The sequence below is a fragment of the Amphiprion ocellaris genome, chromosome 17, assembly GCF_022539595.1.
Source record: "Amphiprion ocellaris isolate individual 3 ecotype Okinawa chromosome 17, ASM2253959v1, whole genome shotgun sequence".
Lineage (NCBI taxonomy): Eukaryota > Metazoa > Chordata > Actinopteri > Pomacentridae > Amphiprion > Amphiprion ocellaris.
Genome location: NC_072782.1, coordinates 14,629,529 through 14,651,826, shown reverse-complemented (window position 1 = coordinate 14,651,826; position 22,298 = coordinate 14,629,529). Strand labels below are relative to the sequence as shown.

The 22,298-nt window shown below is 39.9% G+C and overlaps 1 protein-coding gene across 6 annotated transcripts in view; it reads left to right on the top strand.

The window, feature by feature from the left end:
• Positions 1-22,298, top strand: part of garnl3 (GTPase activating Rap/RanGAP domain like 3) — a 97,665-nt gene that overhangs the window by 26,409 nt on the left and 48,958 nt on the right. For 5 of the 6 annotated variants that reach the window (XM_023298819.3, XM_023298818.3, XM_023298815.3 and 2 more), the window contains exon 2: positions 4,339-4,408. In XM_023298819.3, coding sequence (XP_023154587.1) covers positions 4,339-4,408 — 70 coding nt within the window. Of the gene's footprint in view, positions 1-4,205; positions 4,261-4,338; positions 4,409-22,298 lie in introns of those variants that run through there. The other variant, XM_055019249.1, reaches the window with a different exon arrangement.

Genomic DNA, 22,298 nt, shown 5'->3' with positions numbered 1-22,298 from the left:
TCAGGACAAAGTTCTGCCTATTTGTAAAGATGCTGTGTTCTAGCCTTTTCACTTTGTCTCATGATGTATTGGAAAGCTTTTCTTCATTTGTGGTGTCCACAATATTCGTTAACCCCTGAAACAATTAAAGGCTTGATTTTAAGCTTACGAATGTCTTTTTGGATCCCCATGAATGCTCTTTACATGTATTTATATTAATTTAAAGTTCAAATCAAAAGCGCTTTAGGAATTAAAGTGTGATTCTTAGTAAAGCACAAATTGGCTGCAAAATCACCACCAAAACACATATTTATAAACATATTACAAAAAAACTGTCGCTGCCCTCAACCAAAGTGTTATCTCATTTGTTTAATATACAAAAAAGAGGCATAAAAATGACAGTCAGTGGTTTTATGGTGCGGTTATATGCAGAAATATTGTGGGAAGACATATTTTTTGCTTTCATGGTGTATCTTAACATACAGTTCTACACTGTAAAAAAAGGGGGAATTTATCTTAACACTGTAAATTAACAAGTGTCCCTTGTTTTGTTAGATTACAAATATCTTTTAACATCACAGAAGAAAAGTATTAGTATAGTTGTTGACTGTAAAAAACAAACAAAAAACAGACCAAAACTGTAAATAATATCATATTAAATATTTTCACAAATAATTATTTGTTCTTTTACAACTTTTTAGTGTTTAAATCTGCAAAAATATCACTGTTACAGATATATACCGTTATTTGAAAGAAAAAAATATGTCTACTAATGATTGACTAATAGTAATTTTAACAAAAATTTTAATATCTAATAAAATCACAGGAGAAAAATATTAATTTACATGTACTGCAACAAAAAAGGCAGGCAAAAAGTGTAAATAATGTCCATGTAAAACATTTGTATTTCAGATATAGATTTCAGCTAAAAGTTATTTTACTGATATTTAGCTCTTTTTTTCCACGGTTTTTCATTACAGTACTCCACTGTTCTTAGCATATCTTCTCCAGCGCCCTTGATGCCAGATTTTCACTGTTTTACAATGTTTATTTTTTGAACAGTGTAATGAGTAAAGAGTCATTTTAAACTAAAGTATTTTTTGCACAGACTAAGCAAACAAGAATGTGTCTTCCTGAGGTTTCGAGGTGCTGGTAGGCCTTTATACAGCCTGACTGTTTCCTCTTCTTTCAAACCTTTATGCTAAGCTAAGTTAAGTGACTACAGCTTCACATTACAAGAAATCAATCTTCTTCTCCGTTTAACTCCCAAAATGTGAAGGTATACTTTTAAAGTTAAATCAAATGCTTGTTTTTGCTTCTGCTATAAAAAATGTCCCATGAGGTGAAACCTCACTTTTCATGCAGTTACTGTTTGACAACCAAATAGATTCTCACAGAATTCTTCCCCAGCAGTTCTATTTTATATTGTGTTGACTGTCTCATATCACTTCTTTTACTGCTTTGAGCACTATGTGTGGGTTTGTAATAGGAATAACTTTGCATCCTGACTGCATGTCTGATGCGTTACCATGCATCGGTGGCACACCAGCACTGCTTTCTGTCTTCAGGTGCTCCCTTTTTATAATCTGTGTACTAATCACTTAAGTAACTCATTTTGGTAGCATTTTTCCATCTGTTCCCTGTGTACCTGTGTAGCATAAGAAATTGCTTTGGCCTACTGTTTTTATTTCTATCTGGCAATGATTTTGCTTTGTAAATGGCTTCATTTCTAATAGGATTGAAAAGAATCTTGTGACATTTAGTATTCCAACAAAATAAAATGCTCTAAAAAGGGAGCTTTGAGAACACTGCCCACTGCGTATAGACCAATTAATTGATCGTTTTCAAATTATACCCAGCTCACTTTTTCTTTTTAATTCGTCTGTGAGATTTTAGGCTTTTTACTGTGATTCTTCTACTTAGATAGGATTGGATCAATAGTAATATGATCGTCATGACTGAAGATAAGCAGTGATACATGGGCTGCTCAGTGATACTGTGTGTCAACTCACTGCCACTACACGGAGACTTGAGTCTCTAACAAAGTTCTTCTGTGGTCATTGTGCTGTAAACTGGTGTCATGTTCAGCCTACTTTGTAGGGCACCTTCAACTCACACGAGTCCAAGTTGATTATATCATTTGACTGACATTTATAATAATATAAAAAGACTTGAATGACTGACCCATTTCCCCTGCAATCTAGCTGTAATCAAAGATCAAGAAGGTTTATTTCTCGCTGGCTTATTAAAAAACAACCAAAACAACCCCCACTTTCTTGGACTGATGTGTCTATATTGAATCTGAAGGTAGAGCTGGGAGTCAGTCAGCTTAGCATAACAAGTAGGAACAGCAAGCCTGTCCAAATTTAAAAAATAATAATAATCTGCTTACAAACACTTGTGAAAGTCTCAAATGAACATGTTGTATCTCTTTTGTTTACGGCTCAAAAGAAATACAGATTAAATTTTGTTGCTGCTAAGCTATCTGTTCCCCTTATTTCCAGTCTTTGTGCTATGCTAAGTTAAGTGACTGCTGCTTCTAGCTCTATATGTAACGCCACACATGAAAGTGGTGTTGATCTTCTCATCTTAGCTTAAAGGCAAATTAGTCTCTTCACACAATGGCAAACTACTACTTCATTTAATCCTTAAGCTAATTTTATTGAAAAATTTAAGGTGCTATATTATGTAAAATCCAGTTTTTATTGTTTATGAGCATATTTTTTGCTTTGCCAGTGTTCTAGAGACCCAAAAAACCTGAGAAAAGAACAACACCTCATTTCTTTCCTTTCTCTATAGACCAAAAAGTGTGTCTGATCGAGCCTTCAGGTTTGCAGCCTGTTGTGACGTCACAGCAGGATAAGCCCCACCCCTAGCTGGCTCCTCCTCTTCTGAGCTCCTCTCAGCCATTCGTGAACAGCGGTCCACTCCCAGTCTCCAGCCTTAAACCTGACCACTGAACTCTCACAGACTTCCCTAATGCCACAGCTGTAGTGTTTGACTGTTGGAGTTCATGAGGGCTCAAAATGGTATAAAATGGAGGACTGGGATGCGCTACTTGGAAACACTTCACTGAGATTAGTAAAAAAAAGTGAATTTGGACATTTGCAATTTGATTATGTGCTGATCACTCGCTGTTTGGGACTTCACAGTGTTTTTACATTTTAGCCAACTATTAAAAGTCCCCAACCCATAAATAGCTGTAAATTCTATGCAGACATTTGACTGAAAGTACTAAAAAATTCTGCGATTGTGCAATAAACAACCACAACAGTTAGCAGTTGTCAGTTTCAGATGATCCTTGCACATTTCCTCCCTAAATTATCCATGCTTCAGCATCATACATTCTGTATATATGTCCCCAATTTTCCTATGAGCTATGGGGAAGTCCCTCAGGAAAGTCTGCAAATATGTGAGCTTATGAGGAGGGTTAGTAGTATCACAAAGTCAGTTCCAGAGCCTTCATGCACTTGACGATGTGACAGTGGGACATCTGTGAGCACTCACACACTTAGTGGGAGTGCAGCTGTAAGTCTGTGAGTGTGGAGATTAGGAATGAGCAAGAGTAGATGCAGAAAGAGGTTTGCCTGCAGCCCTCTTCCTAAATGAGGTGTGGGCAGCATTAATTTAGTTGGATTTAAATCTACACCCACTGATAAACCACACACCAAGAAAAAAAATGGGATATTATGAGAATGGTGCATCAACAACCTGTGCAGTGTTTTGAAATTTTCATATTTTTTTACTGTTACGTTATCTGAAACCAAAGGAAAGAAAACCCTTTGTTTGTGTTCCTTTTGCAATGCTGCTGTGTGTCTCCATTTTAGTGGGTTTTTTATGGCCTGGTGTTATTCATATTGGAAAAACAGTTAAAAATGTCTCGTTAGCATGACGTTTTCTTACCTGTATCTGATACGCGCAAGTTTCTTTTATTGTATTTGTGACTGCATCTGCCCTGTGCGCGCGTTTGACTATTTGACCAGCAGTCAGCTCTCCCGGCCAGTCTCCATCTATCACTAGAGCTTAATTCAATCAGGATCCGCATCTCAATCAGGACTGGGTTGGCCGCCACTCCCCACCAGTCACCATGCCACCAGCAGCCCCACCACACCAACAAAGACACAGACAAGAGGAACAGAGAGGGAAAAGAAAAGGCACAAGGGAGAAAGACATAATGAGAGAAAGACATAGTGTGAACACAGTGTCCATGAACAAGAAGACAGAGTGCAATAAATGAGATAACGAGACTGGTGAAAAGCAGATGCTGCCTCTTTTGCATGAGTAATGTCACAGTTTATGCATGTACTCTATGTATGCTGAAATGGAGGCCATGTGTCTGACCATGCGTTTGTATTGCAGCTCTGCCTCAGAGGACTTGGGATGCAGACGTGGAGACTTCAGCAGGAAACACTATGGTTCGGTCGAGCTGGTGAGTCCCACCCACTATGCACTCATCTGTTCGTTGCTCCCTTTGTGTCTCAGCATGGGTGTCATCCTCTTTCTCCCTCATCCTCCCCAATGATTCTTCTTGTGATGATGTCCCCTCCCTTTCTGTGTCTGTCTTTCTACCTTCCCCTCTTTCTGTTGGCATGGTTGGACAACAGAGGGGGACTGATGAGTCATGACGTACTGGGTGTGGTCCAGCCATGTGCTTTGCCAGTGTGGCTCACCATAGGCGCTCACACTGATGCAGGACTCTGCTCGCTGCCCAGCCTCCAAACTTCATTTGTTTTGTTTTGACGCTGCTGGTGTAAAGCTGCACCACGGTGTGTGTCTTTGTGGTTGATTACTAAGCTGTTGAGTCATTGTTGCTGTGGGGAAGTGTGTGTGTGAGCGTACGTTCCTCCACTGTGAGCTGAGTCTGTACATCCCGATAGCCCAGAGGGACAGGAAGTCCTAGGGTTTTCGCACTGCGATCGTACTTCCTACCAGAGACATATTGTGGGTTTGTCCACGAGTGCTGCGTACCACGTGTGTGGCAGATTAGTGTTGAGGAGAAACCACATGCTGCCTATCAGCACTAGCAGACTGACACGATGCACAATGCTGCTGTGTGGGGGTGAGAAAACGAGAGAGAGCACCGGGAGTGTGAGGCAGGATGAGGTCACTAATAGCCTCCATATTCAAAGTGAGTCCATCACAGAACATCATGAGGTGACTGTTTCTTTTTTTTACATATTGAACATGTACTATATGATGTGTTAGATGTGATCAATGGTGTCCTCTCATCCTTATTGTTTCTGCTACACATGGAAATTGGTATTTTTTCCTGCACAGATGTGCTTCCAACCAAAGAGTCTTTTTGTGATCCATCATGATGGATTAGGTATTAGATACAAAGACAAGATACATATAGACAATAGGCAAATTAAAGGTGAAAATTTACTAAATGAGTGAAGAAGCATAACAAATTGAAGTGCTTCCACATAGATGCGCTGCTTGTTACAATTAAGCAATCAACATCCAATCATGCTCTGCAACATGTATGAAAAGACTTCCCATTTGATACTGATTTTGTATTCCGATGGCAAGAGGAAAGGATCTAAGGAACTTTAAAAAAAGGTTTTTAAATGTTGCGACATGGATGGCAGGAGCTTCAGTCACAATGACTCCTCACTTGATGCTGAAAGTGACTAAGGGGACATTTTATATTAGATTTACAGGGAATACATCAGTCAAAAGAGTCAGAATGTGTGGTTATCAGCAGACATTTGATGACAATGTGTAAAGTAAAACAGCAGAGCAACTATTCTTAAGGTAACCAAGAATGTCAATGCAAGATGTCAGACGATCAGACTGTCAGCAACAACACCTTGTTGACAATTACATAGAGGGATATTAAAGTAGGGCTGCAGGGCATAAACCCTGATTACAAAGATGAATGCACATCTGACAGTTCAGTGGTGCAGAAACCAGCAGGCACTGGTCTACAGAGATACAGAAACAAGTGATAAGATCAGATGAGTCATTCTTTACAGTATTCTTGTCAAGTGGGTGAGTGCATACGGAGTACATCAATAGAATGGTACAGGCCTGAACTGTTGACCCCTAAAGCGAGGGGATTTTTTTGGCTCTGTTATGCAGTGGGGGTATTCTGCTGGCATGATTTGGGTGAACTTGTCCTTTTAGAGGGAAGAGTCACTGCAAATCAGTACAAAGTTGTTCTGAGTGCTCCTTCGGGAGTGGGAGTGGTCTCTTCCAGGATGACAATGCCGCCATCCTTAGGTCACGAGGGGTCAGTGAATGGTTTGATCAATATGAAAATGATTTGAGTCATATGTTAAAGCTTTCAAAGTGATCAGCTCTCAGCACATTTTAACAACTATGTGAGATTTTGGATCAACGCGTTAGACAGCGTTCTCCACCTTCATCATCAAAACGCCAAATTCAGATTAAGTTCAGGAAAAATGGTGTTCATCCCTCCAATATATTTCCAGAGACTTGGAGAATCATTGCCAAGGTGTATTGAAGCTGTTCTGATGGTGCATTGTAGCCAAATAATGTACTAAAACGCTTCATGATGGTTTATCCTTTTGGGGTTTTTTTTCATCTTTTCTTTCCTTTAACTTGTCACCTGTCTGTAGATATATTGTTAAATTGGAGGAAAATATTGAGATCTTCTCGTCTGAAGTTTGAGGCTAATACGAAACAAAGATCCTGTTGCTCCAAGTAATAGTGATCTTTCATCAATTATTGATTTTTCAATAGATAAATGAATGAAATGTTGTATATTAGCAATCATTTCCTAAAAACAATTCATCAGAGTTTAGTCTTAACATGAGGGATGCTACTATGATATAAAACAGAGACAAACTGCAAATCATCTCATTCAAGATGCTCGAACCACTAAATGTTCTTCATTTCTGTCTAAACATTGGCTTAAACTGATTAATTGATTATTAGAATTGTGGTTGATTCATCTTTTTTTTCATTCTTCAAAAAATTGCATCTAGTAATTGTTTTTCGTCAAATGTCTAATGTGACTTGCATGTTAACGATGGCCAGACAAAGACTCTATCTTCAATAATTACGTGGCTTCAGTTAGGAAGAAATGTGGCTGTAATGTGATATTAAAACAGGAAAACCTTTTTTTAGAAGAAGAAGTTGAATGGCATGTTCATTGCCACTGCTCTCAGAAGTCAACATTGCTGTCTGTCAACCATGACTAGAATATTTTTTCAGTCAAAATATTTTCTTGCTTAACTCAGTGTCTCTTTACTTTTACTAATATAACTACTAAGGTAGCCTTGCTCAGGCCAGTACCTGTAGCAACATTACTTAATACAGTGTGGTTAAGTTGCCATAACAAAGTTGAAGTTAATTCAAGATTAGTTCTAGTTAAACCTCCTCAAGTACAAGTTTAATCCTGGACCATATTCTACAACACAGAACCACAAACAACTTTCTCTAAAAGCTCCTTTTTGGCCTTGATGAGTAGTTTAAGTTAGCCAGCATAAAGCCTCAATGGTGTTAGCTAGTTAGTTGATGAATTAGAAGTAATAAGCAATGATAAGTAATAAGGAGTGATTGCTAATTCAGAATTACCATCTACAGTAAGTCTCTTAGGATATCGAAATTTAATCAAGAAAATGTAGGTACCAAAGCACGTCGCATAAGCAAGAACCATTTCCAGTATGAATGCGTTTAAGACCTCACATTTCCTGATAGAATAAGAGGCTTTGTTTTTTTTTTTTTTTAGACAAGGAAGTGAATAATGGAAAATTAATGCCAGGGCTTGGTAAACTCAGGTTGATCTTCAGAAATAGCCTAAGGGAGGATAACCACATGTTGCCGAGCTTAGATTTTTTTCCTTGGTCCTTAACTCTGCAGTGAAATTATGTCTTTGTTTTTCAGTGGGAGAAGAAATATAATTGCTTGTGTGAGCATACAAGGGAGAGTGTTTTTGTGGAGTCTGGTGTTCACACTGTTTAGGGCTGTGTGTCTCGGGGGGTGGCCTGTGCAAAGGTCGGATGTGTGATTCTGTGGAAATTCAAGTCTTGATGCCTTTTAGAACACAAACAGCTTTGTGTGTTGACAGGACTGAATGTGTATGCTCAGGGTCTGTGTGTCTGTTTGGTTTGGTCGAGGAACGATTTTAGCACCTGACATTTTCTGAAAAGAATTGGCACGAATTGCCCAACAGTTTGCTTTCTCGACAAATCTGATATTGGTTAAATGCATGCTTATGTTCAGTTCACTGGAGCAGAGCAACAACGCTCTGTCATGGCAATGATTTGGCTTCACCCGAGGTGTCTGTGGTGGTGTGACATTAATGAGGCAGAGCAGTGTCCACCAGAGATGATGGTGATGAGTTCAAGGCTCTCTGGGCTGTAGACTTCAGGTTCAGGCAGAGTGGTTGTTTGAACGTCACCTGCAGTGACAGTTGTCTGTCTTGCAAAGAAGGATGAAGGATAGCTTGTGGCTAGCTCAATGTGCAACTAGTTAAGGGAATGCTGCCATTCATTGGTACTACAAGGCATTTGAAGCTTTACTGTAAATGCGAGTTGTCTGCAAGTCCTATCAATTTCAAATCCACTTTATTGTCTTAAATTTGAATGTATGCAACCTACATTTAGTATCAGTTAAAAGCTTTTTTTTAATGATCACGGGAATTGGCTATTTTAATAGAAAACCATTGCCTACTTCTTTGCCAAACCTAAAATGCTGTCTTTTACTGCTAAATTCTACATTAACCTGCTGGGAAAGGCTTGTTTATGAACCTAGTTACCCTGTTCTGAAGCTGTCATACTGTTTTGCAAGAAAGAGAGGAACCCAGAACCAGGGCTTTGTAGCCAGGCTTTATTTTTCACTCAAAATTTGCTAAGTCCTCCCATTATTGACAGGCAACCACAAAAAGTCTCTGATATTTTCTAACAAATTTTCTCTTATTTCATTAAATCATTTAGCTATTCTTTTTTGTCTTTTCTGTCTGATTTTTCACCCCACATTTTGCCATTTTTTCTGCCAAACACACAAACAAAACCAACTACAGGTATTTGTTTAAACACCAATCATTGATTTTTCATTATGATATTTTTAATTTTTTTCTAAAAACAATCTACTTTGACACCACCGTACTTCTAGCAAAGGTATCAAAATAAACATATTCTTTATGCATAAAATATATTTTATATTACACTTAATATGTTACCTTTCTGGGCTGCACAACCCAGTGGCTCTGTAGTTAATTCTGTCGCCTCACAACTAGAAGATTGTAGGACATGGGATCTTTCTGTGTTGAGTTTACATGTTCAGCCCATTCTGCGTGGGTTTTCTCTGGGTACTCCGGCTTCCTCCCACAGTCTAAAGACATGTTGACATTAATTGATGATTCTAAATTGTCCGTGTGAATGTGCTTGTTTGTCTCTATATGTAGTTCTATGATAGACTGGTGACCTGTCCAGGATGTCCCCTGCCTTCACCCTAAATCAGTGGGGATAGACTCCAGCCCCATGCGACCCTACTGAGGATGAAGTGGTGTATAGAAAATGGATGGATGGATATTACCTTTCTTCCTTTAACTATCACATAATTCTTCGAACGGCACCACCTTTTGAGTGAGAACACAGTCCTGTACAATTTGCCAAAAATTTGTTTTAAATGATACTCAAAAAACCATCTGGATTTCTGATCAGCAATAACTAAAAAAAAAATGCTGCATTTCTGCAAAAATATGCTGCATTTCTGACAATGGCGTATGGGGAAATGAACAGCCTTGGCTGACTACTTCACTCTGAGTGCTTTTCTTGTTAATCATGTATCTCAATATGCTGAACAGGAACTTTATCTAAGACAAGTGTTGCAGCACTTTCTATTCAGAAACAACTACTTTGGCCCATTGAATTAATGACCAGCGATGGAAAAAGAAAAGTCTGAGTGACAACAGTGTGTACCTCATTGGTACAACCACAAATCACTTTTGATGTTCTATCTTTTTTAGGCATGGATTTCCAGTTTATTCCAAAGCTTTGAAGATGTTTTCAGATGTCTCCACAGAACTGATTCAAAGCTGGGTCTTTGTCATGACAGAGGCAAGCATAGGCAGAGCCATGACTCACCTTATCTGTTTTATTTTTGCCTACAGGGAAGCAGCCCCAGTGGTTGCCAAAAAGAGTAGGTATCTCGACTGTGTACCAGTATGGTTCACTGGAGTCCACATACACACCGACTACTTCTGACATCATAGAGCTGTGTAGAATCTGGCTCCATTTCCCTTGATAATAATACTTTTGCTTTAAGAAGTTGTAGGAATAAGAGACTTCTGAGTACAATATTGAAATACAAATTTTCTTTTCCTCTAATGAGACACGATGATAGTTTTCAGTAAAAATGTTGTCCTGTATGCCCTCATTACAAGTCAACACCTCCACAAACAAGCACAATAAGTACAGTTTGTACAAAATTGAGATATTTCATGTGATTAGTAAGAATGCCTGTTTTCTCGGCACAAAGTCAAACATGATTCCAGTGGGTGTTGGATACAGCCAGGGTTGCCCATTATCTCCAATCATGTTTGTGGTTTTCATGGACTGGATGTAAAGGTGCAGCCAGAGTCAGGAGGATGTGTCATTTGGGAACCTCATAGTTGTGTCTCATTTTTGCAGATGATGTGACTCTGTTGCTTTCATCAAGCCACGACATTCTGCTTGCACTGGCACAGTTTGCTGCCAAAGGTGAGACTTGGATCCTTGAAGTCTGAGTTTAAATATCTCAACATGTTGTTCACTGGTAATGGGAAAATGCAGCGTGAGAGGGACAGATGGGTTGGGGCAGCATCGGCAGGAATGTGGGCGTTGTACCAGAACATTATGGTGAAGGGAGCTAAGCTGAAAAGCAAAGCTCTCGATTTATTAGTCAGCCTACATTGCAACCCTCACATATACATATATAGCTCTGGGTAGTGACTGAAATAATGAAATCGTGGATACAAATGGCCAAAATGTGTTTCTTCGTACTGTGGCTCAAGTCACACTTAGAGTGAGGAGCTTGGACATCAGGAGTAAGCTTGGAATAGAGTCAAAAGTATCCCACTAAGGTGGTTCAGGCATCTTTGGTTTTGTGGGCATGTCCCATCAGGAGAGGATCCTGAGGTAGACCCAGAATTTGCTGAAGGAATTGCATATCTCATCTGGCCTGGGACTGCATTGGGATCCCTCAGAAGGAGGTGGAAAATGTTGCTGGGAAGAGGGATGTCTTGAATGCCACCACAGCCTGAACCCACTTCATGAGAAGAAAATAAATGGGTAGACATGATAAAGACTTCCACCACCTGGTGGCACTGCAGATAAATTGTGTATCACCAAGTATTGCTCAATATAACAGTTTTGGTGTTAAAGGAATAGTTAGAGGATAATCAAACTAAGTAGTGATGGCTATGTTGTGCTGATACTTGTGGAGATGCTTTTGCCTGAATCCCAGTATTGAAGCTGGTGTTGCCTTGGTTGCTATCATGGCTACAACTACATGCTACTTCAAACACATGGGGGTGTAATTTTCCTGACATTCAATGAACATCAGGAGCTTAGGTGTAGCAGAATGTTCATGTCCTCACTAAACTGGTATGTCTTGAATCATAAGATTTTGTTGGCCAGGTTCTCCCAAAAACAAGTGAGAACAGAGAATCAGTGAAGCGTGTGTCATAGCTTTACAAAGTGCTGGAGGGCCCTTTTGTTACTTAGAAACAAGTTAGAAATAAAGTAGGAAGTTTAATTAGCTAAATACACCAAAGAATAAGAAAAAGTCAGTATCCCGCTGCTGCACACACACTCACACACACACAAACTCTGGACGTCTGTTAAAATTACATGCCCCAGTCACTCTCGCCAACACAAGTGCATTTCCTATTATCCTTTGTGCTAACACACACCCGGAGACGTACATTTACAGAAATACTCATCCACACAAGTGAGCAAAAAATACTTCATGACAGCATCTGCGTTCATGGATAGAGACAAACAACACAAACACAAAGGCAACTCCCACCCTGCGCTGTCACTTCATTCAGTGACAACTCCATGGTCCACTTTCAAAAACTTAATTGTTTGTTGTGTACTAAAGCTGGCAGCAATTAAACTCAGTTTATCCTGACACGACAGCTTAGAGAGCATGGCAATGTTTTTCCATTGAACTGAATTGTCTTAATTTGAGGCCATGAGATGAAGGTGGTGACGGTGAGATGGGCACCATACAGGGAATCCACACAGGAAAGCAAACAAATGTTGTAGGTATTAATGGGTGAAAACCCATCAGACACACACTCTTCTATTGATTGTTTCCGTGTGGACATGTGCGTTCGTCTCCGCTCTGTGCTGTTTGTTGAGCTGCAGTGCACAGCGATGAATGTGACTTAAGGCAATGTCAGAATTAGTGTGTGTGCATGTGTTTGTGTGTTTGAGAAACACTGTTGAGAGGTTAGCTGTCAGTCTTGCACAGCGACTGGTGAGCAGACGGCTCCACTCCCACCTGTCTACCAGTGTTACTGTCACTGCCTCAGAGGCTTTTCACTGCACTGTCACATTGAATTTATTTCTGCTCTCAGCGTCTGTGTATATCACACTGTGTGCTACTGCATCTTTTTGTGTTGTTATTGCCTACGAAAGTTTTGCTTCAGAGCAGCCTCTGTGGCCACAAGTGGCAATTACAAGACAGTAGCAAACAGGTGTATAGTGAATCTAATTCTTGTTTCATTTCGTAATGTCTGTAACAGCAGCAACTTGTGTCTGAAGTTTTCCAGCTTACACTACCTAATATTAGCCATGTCAGACTACATTAATCACATACAACTGATCATCTCGTTACAATGCAAGTCTTCTGCTGGGAAATCTTGGGTTCTGGTATCCATATGGATGCTACTTTAAACATGTGCCAGCTATCAAACACATCCCACCATGGCAGCAACAGTGCCACCCCCAGCAGGCCAAACCCTTGGCCACACCACAAATAGAATGGTAACAAATAATCGATTAGTTGATTAGTTGCTGCTGCTATGCAAAACCAAACCATTCATTTAAGGGACTTCAACCTGAACATACCAACCCTACAGACGAAACAAGTATTTGATTAATCGGGGAAGAAAATCAACAGATTAATCGACAATGAAAATAACTGTTCAATGCAGCCCTAATACAAAAACTGTTCAGGATTGGCTTGAGCAAGATGACAAAGAGCGTATGATCTGCCCAGCCTTCAAACTCTCCAATTTCCAATCCTATGGAGCATCCGCAGAATGTGCATGAACATCACAGAGGCCTCACCTCTCAGGACCCACAGGATCCGCTGCCAACTTTCCAGTGTCAGACACAACTAGACATCCACAGACCCCCAGTTCCCTGTTCAAGCCCAGACAGGTAAAAGCTATTTTGGTGACACTAGCAGGACCTGCACAGTATTAAGCAGGTGGCTTTAATTGCTTTAAATTTACTGAACTAATTTGAATTGTAACTGGTACTGAGGTTTCTAGTACATTAAAAAAAAAGACTCCTAGAGAACTGCAGGACTTTTTGATTACAGTGAACACCTGGATGTATACAGAGCACACACTTACAAACCCTCCCAGAAACGCTAGTGAAATTTTGCATGTCACATTCTTGAAGCCCACTTGAAAGTAATCGATTTTTTTGAAAAACATGAGACTTAATCAGCCTCTTTCGAAGTAACTTGAAGTCTGTGTCATAGTGGATGAATATCCAAACATCCTCATTTGAATTTATTGTCTCCTTCTAACTCTTGTCTCTCCATCTGTGCCTCATCCTCCCATTTTCCCTGATACATAACTAATCGTCTATTAAAGCAGCTGATGCATGGCACTCTGCTGCTGAGCTCTGTGATCTAAGGCTTCACTGCAGCATCTGCCCACTCTTGAGGGCTCTTAAAGCTGCTGCTCCCATCAGCATGACTTCTGGGTGGGTGGGACGATGGCCCGATGCCTTCAGTTCAAGTCATTAGTGTAGTCATTGCCAGTGTTGCTGTTGTATAAACGGATATATGGATGTGGTGCTGTTAGCATGGCTGGATTTGTCCTAGCCGCAGCTAATGTTAATGTGAATCAGTCAATGGCCACATGGCAAACAGCCACAAAGCAGTTGTTGCCTGTCTTTGATTTCACCTCTGATTTTTCCCCTTCACAGGTTGTTGTTTCATGGCTACAACATTATCATGCATTTTACATCATTGTTTGCATTGCAGGAGTTGCCGGCTGTGTGATAGGAGTTCTTCACATGCCTGCTGTGCAGCAATCAGCACCTCTAGCTTTTTCTCATTGTAAAGAATGGTTATATTATATACAATATATGGCAGCAGTAAGTGTGCTTAAATTGCTAAATTAAACAAATGTCATATTAAAATCACCTTACAGTAACTGTACTACTTCTCAGTTGAATAGTAGGATATTTATTCATGTATATAAGGAAAAACCAACAGTTTTGATGTACTATATTAAAAATGCAGTAGGAACTAGATGCAGCATATTTAATACCTTCATTGCTGGCATTAAAATCTTCGATTTTATTGACGGATTCAATTGTCCAAATTTCTAGAGAGATGCATCAACATTATTCAGAGATTTTTTTTCAGCTGCTCTTTGCTGGATAGGTTATTTTGCTCTACCTTTCTCTTTAACATATTGCAAATGAGTTCAATCAGATTCAAGTCAGGCGACACTTTTTTCTTCTTCAAAAACTTTTATTCCTGCTGGAATCTTCTCCTGATTACTGCTGTATTTCCACTGACTTTAATTTGGTCACCAATTTTCCTGTGTCTGTTTCTGTCTTTGTGAAGCGTCACTATCAGATTTTTCAGGTCCTCTGACAATTTTTATGTCAATGTGGAGCCATGATGCAGACATGCAAAGCGACCATAGGTCCAAAATTGAGAAATTTCTGGTGTTCACAGGCCATTTTGCAACCATGTTCATGCAATTAGGCTAATAAGAAATCACAAATGTATTCAGTTTTGTTTCAGTGATCACAGGATGTGTAAGCTGTGTGTCACTGGTCACAGGTGTATTCAATGTGTTGCCTGTTTTTGAGGCGATGCAGTTTCAAATCATTTGACATTTCAGTGATGTTTCACAAAGGTTTGCTCACTTCTATTGTATAGTGTATGTTAGCAGATTAAATCCATTCTCTAATATTTTAAAGGTATCTCTGGTTATAATCTATATTTCTGTTACTGCCAACAAATTCCACAAAAGTCAAAGTCCCACAATGAAATCATCTCCATTTTTGTACAAAAAAAAAACATTAAAAACTGAATTGACGTACGAGGCAGAGATAAATCAGGCTTCAATTGCGCAGTCAATATTTGTCAGTTCATTGGGGATCTGGAAAGATGAGATCTGAAGCACACTGTAATATTAGCAGGAGCAGCACCTTATTAAGAGCTCCTGATGTTACTCTGTGCCCCAGATCTCATCTTTCCAGATCCTGAGCCGTTGTTGTGTCCGTTGAGGCACTGATTTGAGCTTCAGCTGGCTGACACGCTGAGCCTTTTACACCTTTAGTGTTAGTTAGTTGTTAGTTTTCAAGTTTTCATTGGGTTTCTTGAGGATAAGGATAAAGAACAGAACCATCGCCAGGCTTATCCTTGGGCTAGTTCTAGTTTGCAGCAGTATTCATATGGGCCCTCTGAATCATCTGAAAGAAATCATAAAATGTACTCATAAAACAACTGGTGGTCGCACGGCCACCAAAGACGGTGGATTTTCTAATCCCTTTGTGAACATGATCAGAAAGGCCACATAAAAACAACAACCATTTAGAAAAAAAACAGTGAAAAGGCAGATAGATTTTGTTATGTTTCCCACATTTGAATTCCCTCTCAAAAACAGCAGTAGTATTTTTATTCTGGACTGTCTGAGTCATCGGATGATCTCTGTGACACACTGAGATATTTATGTCTATATGCCTATGATTCTCTTGAGTATTAGCACAATCTTCAATGATCGCTGTCCTGAACTCATGGTCCAACCTTTTCAGTGTCTTTCTTTTAAAATCAAGATGCATTCTGTCTTGCTTTACTGTGTCCTCACCGTGGATGTGTCAAGAATAACTAGATACTACATTTATTATGTTATAGTTTCTCTTTTCCTAATGATTGTGTCAGTGAAAAAGCTTTTCGGGCCAAAATGATAACTGTGATCAACATTGAAATCTCATTGTTGCCATAATTATTCACTGATTTTAGGGACAGGATGTGTTTATTGCTCTCTCACATTAAAATTGAGAACTGCTTTCACTTTATGTTACATCCATGCTAAAGTGCAAGTCTTTCCATCAAAATGAGGCTGGTCCTTATTCACAGTGCATCTCCTAGAAGCAAAATGCAAATAAAATGGTCAAATCCACAGAGCAGTGCTTTTATTGTCACATTGTGTGACACGGTCATGTACCGTGGAATGTTGCAAACTGGACTAAGATGGGGAATCAGTGAAGTAGCATGAGCAACTTTATTCTTCTTCGCCTTCAAACATTTGTTGTGCTGCATTTTGTGAGTTTTCCCGTCTGCTCTCTATTGCATATTCCTCTTCCACGCTGCACTTCAGCTGCAACATCCAGGAAATTTTTGCACAAGCCGCTGCAGGGGTGCATGAGCACTAACTAGGCTGCTCCTTTAAAAGTGAAACCAAAACATCTCAATTTCTCCCTGGTGGCTGGCTGTTAGTTTAGGGGACACTCAGTCTGATATGCAGAGGAATTTTCTGTCTGAGCAGAGCATGAATTTCAAACATCACAGGAGGTTGTCTTCATTTAATCACAAAAAATCTAAATTGTGATTGTGATTCATATTCAGTTCATACTGCAGCCCAAAAGTCTGTGCCAGCCGATTGATGTTGAAGAAAATGGAAATAAATAAACACTATTATTCTCCTCTGGCAGTCTAGAGATTTTAGCCACATAATTACAGTGCTGTTCATTCTAACCCTCATCCTATGATACTTTGTCCAGCAGCACAGTGGTTAGATTTGACTCATGCTGCAGTGTTTGTGTTTTCAAACAGTATCCTTCACAAAGAAATATTCTTTACGGGGAATTGCTTTGGCTTATTGCAGGTGTAGCTGGAGTTACTGAAGTGTGACCTGATCCAAACCAAACAGACAACAGCTATCATTACTGTAAACTGTGATGCTGAGGCTACTTTGCTCCCAGTGGATGTTTCAGTCCTGAACAGTGACTCCACAAAATGTAATTAATAATATGTCTGCTTGCTAGAAGAAACAATGCTAGCTCCTACTGTATATATTAATATGGTGAGTCAAGGATACTAAAGTTTGTGTCTTCCACTGCAGTGCACAGTTTTATTTATTCCTTTTGTACCTGACAGGACCCTCCAAAATCTTATTGCCTTACGTTTACTTTTTGTTTGTTTTAGGTATGGTCATGCAGAAAGCAGAACTGTCAGATAAGCCCTGTGGTTGTTTGAGCTGTGTCTAGGAAACAGGTAATTGTGTTTTTAAATAAAGGTATTCCCATGAAGTTGTCCAATGGGAGAGCCTGCTGGTTTTGGAAATGGTTCACCAATCTGTATCCCCATTTCAATTTTTTCTAAACGTAGGAACACAAGACTCTCCCTGTTAAAGTAACAACCACATACTGCAGGTTTATAAGCATGAGTTACTTCAGCTTGCTTCCTGAGAAATCATGTTGTGTGCATTATTTTAGAGCGGCAGGCTGATCTTATTACAACCACTAATTAGTATGATTAAGCTGCGCTGATGTTATAAGAAGCTGTCAGCCACAGTTGTAACAAACTCTAGTCTCATTTAGCCAATCAGAGTGGTCTGGCTGCACTTCACTGTCATTCTGCTATAGAGGGAAACATACAGCGCTGGCTTGTTTGTATCTCTTTACACTATTCCCAATCATCTTGGGTGGAGCTAAGTGAAGGGTGCAGCGTTGGTGTTAGTGATGGAAGAATGTTATGGTGGAAATGGATAAATCCCCAGGAAAACTAAAATGTAGCAGGGCTGCCTTACCATATAATCAAAATACTCAGCAAAACTTTCAGTTTTCAGTGCGGTAGGTTGCACCCGTAGTAAAGAGGATTTTGAAAAAAAAAATATGTATGAATTGCTTGATCAGTGGCAGGTTTATACCTGAAGTCTACATCTGGTTTGTCAGACTAATCAAATTCCAACTGTTTTGTGGTTGAATTTGAAGAGGATCTAATGTCTCCCTAACCCAAGTTTATATGTACACAGTTCTTATCAAACCAGATATTTTCTCATGCGTTTGTTAATGTTTTGGACCGATGGTTCAACCAGGATTCTTTCAGCTGAGCCATTTTCTATGGGAAAAGGACTCCATCTGGATTGCATCTGGATACATAAATGAAACACAATAAAGAGATTCAATAATGGAGACTAGGAGGAAGGGGGAAAAGAGAGATAGCAGATTCGTGATTCTCAGAAACTTCTTCCCTTTCAGTGATTTTTTTTTAATCAAAGGATTCTGTTTAATCTTCCCCTTTCTTAATCCATTTCTTTACTCTGTTCTTCCTCCACTCTCAATCTCCATCTTAATTTCTTCCCATCTCTCCTCTCTGACTGTGCACCTGCCTCTCCTCTCCCTCCTCACCCCTCTTCCACTTCCTCTGCCGCTCTGCTGCCTACGCCTCTGTGTTCTCAGCCTTCCTGGAGGATTGTGAGTGTGCATGAACAGGCCCACTGATGAGATCAATTATCTATCAGCAGTCACAAAAGTATTGATTTAATATCCCGACACACTCACACCCACATCTCAGCGTCTCTCAGCGCTCCTTTTGTACCCGTGGCCCTTGGGGAAATCAGAAGCTCTATGAGTGCGCTGGGAGCTCGATTGTGTTTGTGAAATGTTCAAATCATGTCCTAAAATGGGAGCTGTTTAAGTGTGTGTGGAAGAGAGAGTGTGCGAGCGTCTATAAAGCTGGAAAGCCTCTGCCCCTTTTCCCATGGGGTTACGCTCGGTAGAGACGGCTATTATTCTTTTATCATTGGGCTTTTTGTTGTCATTACACATCGCTCTTTGCCTCTCTTCCCTGTTGGCCTCATCCTTCATCCTGTCCCTCTCTCAATGTACGTTGCCCCTCTCGTTTCTGCTCGGCCCCTTCACTATTGCTCCCCGGCAGCGGCGAGGTGTTTTATGGGTTGTTTGTTAAAGCGTAGAAGCAGAACAGTCTCCCCCCTTTCCTCCCCTGTTGCCTCTCGTCTGCCTACCCCCGGCCCAGAGGGAATCGTTGGAGTGCAGCTTTTCCTTCTTTGCCACTCTTCTGTTGCATGATTTACAAGCAGTGAATGCATTTGTGTGTGTGTATGTGTGTCTATTTGTGTGCGTGTGCGCATGGAAACACACACTCAGACTCCCCAGAGCGCTTAATCTCTCCTTTCTCGTGACATTTTTTTATTCTTTCACCCCAAAACAGCAGAAAGCCCATTCACACGCTGCAGCACAAACACTTACCTAAACGCACATTTAATAGTGAGGGTTTTTTCCCCCTCTGTGCAGCCACACACATATACACCAGAGAGGCAGTGCACTGCTACTGTCTGAATGCCAGTTTCCCCTCCATTATCCTGCGATTGGACAGTTAATGTTGCAGGAGGCAGGAGAAATGGAGGGAGATGGAGGCCTGCAGCTTCGACATTTACTTCCCATTTTTCCGCGCCCACAGATCTGAACAGAATCCTTCCCCATAAACGCAAGCAAATACAGGCTCATGCCACCGCGCTCGGAGATACGCAGGAAATGGGTTTGTTTTCAAGCCTATTAATATGCATATGAAAGGAGAGAATGCAGTATTTTCTGCAGGCCTCTCCTAAAACACAGCCAGTTAATGCACAGGAGCATCTCCGTCATTTATCAGAGCTTCACACCTGCAGTAAATATGCTTGGCTCTCTATCTGCTTGGTTTTATTATCTCATTAGATACAGTGTACCTTTGGGAGGAAATGCAGCAAGTGCTTTACTTGTGTGCACAATGGGGCTGGGGGAAATCAGCGTGATGTTAACAGAAATATTTTTGTAACGTTGATGTTTTTCATCATAGGGTGGTTAGATTGGACCTTTGGTTTGAATTAGGGATGGGACTTCATCGCATTAATTTCGATTAATTAATTACAGAAAAAAATAACGTGTTAAAAAAAATAAGACATTTAATCGCACCTTTCTCAGTTCCCTAAGTTCTGACACACTGGTACAACTGATAAATACTCCAGCCCAGTAGGTGGCAGTAATGAACCTAAAGTCTGTTTGCCAGCCGTGAAGAAATACACAGGAGGCACTGAGTGATGTCAGCGGACAAGAAAGTTTGGTGAACAGTAAAGGAATACGCGACCACATTGAGCTTGTTGGATGGAAAGTTTTCTTTTATCAAACTTCCCGATGGCAGCTTGGATAGAAGCGTTGTGCAACAAAGAGTTTTCTTGTCACCGCAGCTCTTAAAGCTGATGGTATCTCTTCAATGTAAAACACGTTGCTGCATAATAGACCATTTTAAAAGACATTGAAAGTGCTTGAGTTTACAAAAAATCTTAAAATATTGAATATAATAGTTCAATGAAATAATTGAACTATAATTGGACTTTAAAGACTGATTTGGCTGACGGACAAAGACTTACTTGGCTGTTCCAAGTGGTTTTATCGTTTAGGTTAGTCAGTTACTTGAAGGAAGCCTGGAATGTTATTGTAATGTTAGAAGTGATAAAACGGGGTGTATGTAAGATAGGCACAACTTGTAGCATGACATAAAAATTAAAACTGACTATTTATCCATGGGTTACAATACATACTCCTCTTTAAGATCCAACTCCAGTAAAGCTACAGTTGCAAAATTTAATTTAGGAGCTCTGCACCAATCCCCCTGTTACAGTACTGCTTATCAGATTTAATTTAGAATGAACAATAAAGTCAGTGTGACAGTTATTAATGATTTTTTTTTCCAGGACGTAAAGCTCTCGCCTTTTGTCCTCCATTACCCACAGAAATGTTTTGAATGAACGTTAACCCTCTGTCTCTGTCCATGAGAAGTGCTCTCTCATCACTCTTACTCGTCATTGTAACTGTCTGACATGATCTAATGAGCTGCTGAAGTAGGGCACACCACCCACTCTATAAACTGATAAACACTGTGCCCTGCTTAGTTTTGCTCAGCCTTTGGCAGCTATTGTTGCTAAATGTTGTTTACTTTTTAACATAACTTTGTAATTGCGTGTACCCCCTCAAAGCAGGCACTTTAAACTTCACTTACAGTGTGCTTTCACTGCTTTCCATCATTGTAAATTGAACATCTTTTGGTTTGTGGACAGTTGCCAACACACAAAACAAGACATCTAAAGACATCAACTTGGATTGCTTCTCACTATTTATGATTTTTGTAAAGACTAAACAGTTAATCAAGGAACAATCAACAGATTAACCCTCTGAACTGTGTAGTTTCTGGGCATTTATTGCTACTGTCACATTTTTACTCACTCTGAACATTTTTCACATCACTATAAAGTCAGGCACCTCTGTTGAAACAGGTTAGATATGGAGAAACCACAGAAATTATAATGTCATAAATCAGTCAAAATAAATAAATGTTGAAGTTGTTCTTCTTCTTGAACCTGGTGTCATCTTGTATAGCATTATTCCTAGTGTCCACAAGTGTTAGCGATATTGGAAAAAATGGGGGGCTCTACATACCAGAGTGTGTGCTTTTATTTTGTTAACATACTTTACTCTGAACACAGCCTGCAGTTCAGCCCAATTTGGCCAAAAAAACAAAAAAAACAAAACTGATTTGTTTGTCATGTGTCACATCTGAGCCACTGTTGGCCTCTTGGCTATGTTGTTACACAGTTTTTGTTTGTTAGTTTTTCACAATATAGTGCACACAATTCATTTTTGGGGAATATTTAAATGTCACAATTTCAAGCTTAGACTTGGACGAAAACCAAAAGTCTCGAATGATAAGTTTATGGACTGTCAGAAAGTTGAAAATCCAATGAATCTTCCTGCTTTTCTGGTTTCTTGTGCTGATAAAAAGTGTAAGTTCACTAATTGTATAAATAAACACGCCTTTCACACGCATTGAGGAAGGTAATCATTAACTGCAAACTTAGTTTTATTGTGTCTGTTAGGACGTCCTAGAGTTCAAGCTCTATTTAGAAGCTTCCCATGTTCAGTGCTGCTCTGTCAGGATCTTCCTTCATCTTCTTTTTGCTTGGCTTCTCCAGACGTTTGCAGACCATCTGGACATATCAAAGGATGCGCAGGGATACAAAGCCACGCCAGAACTCTTTTTTTCAAAACTCATTGGCAGAGCGGAGACCTCTGTCGGCAAGGGGAGCAAAATAGAGCACGACC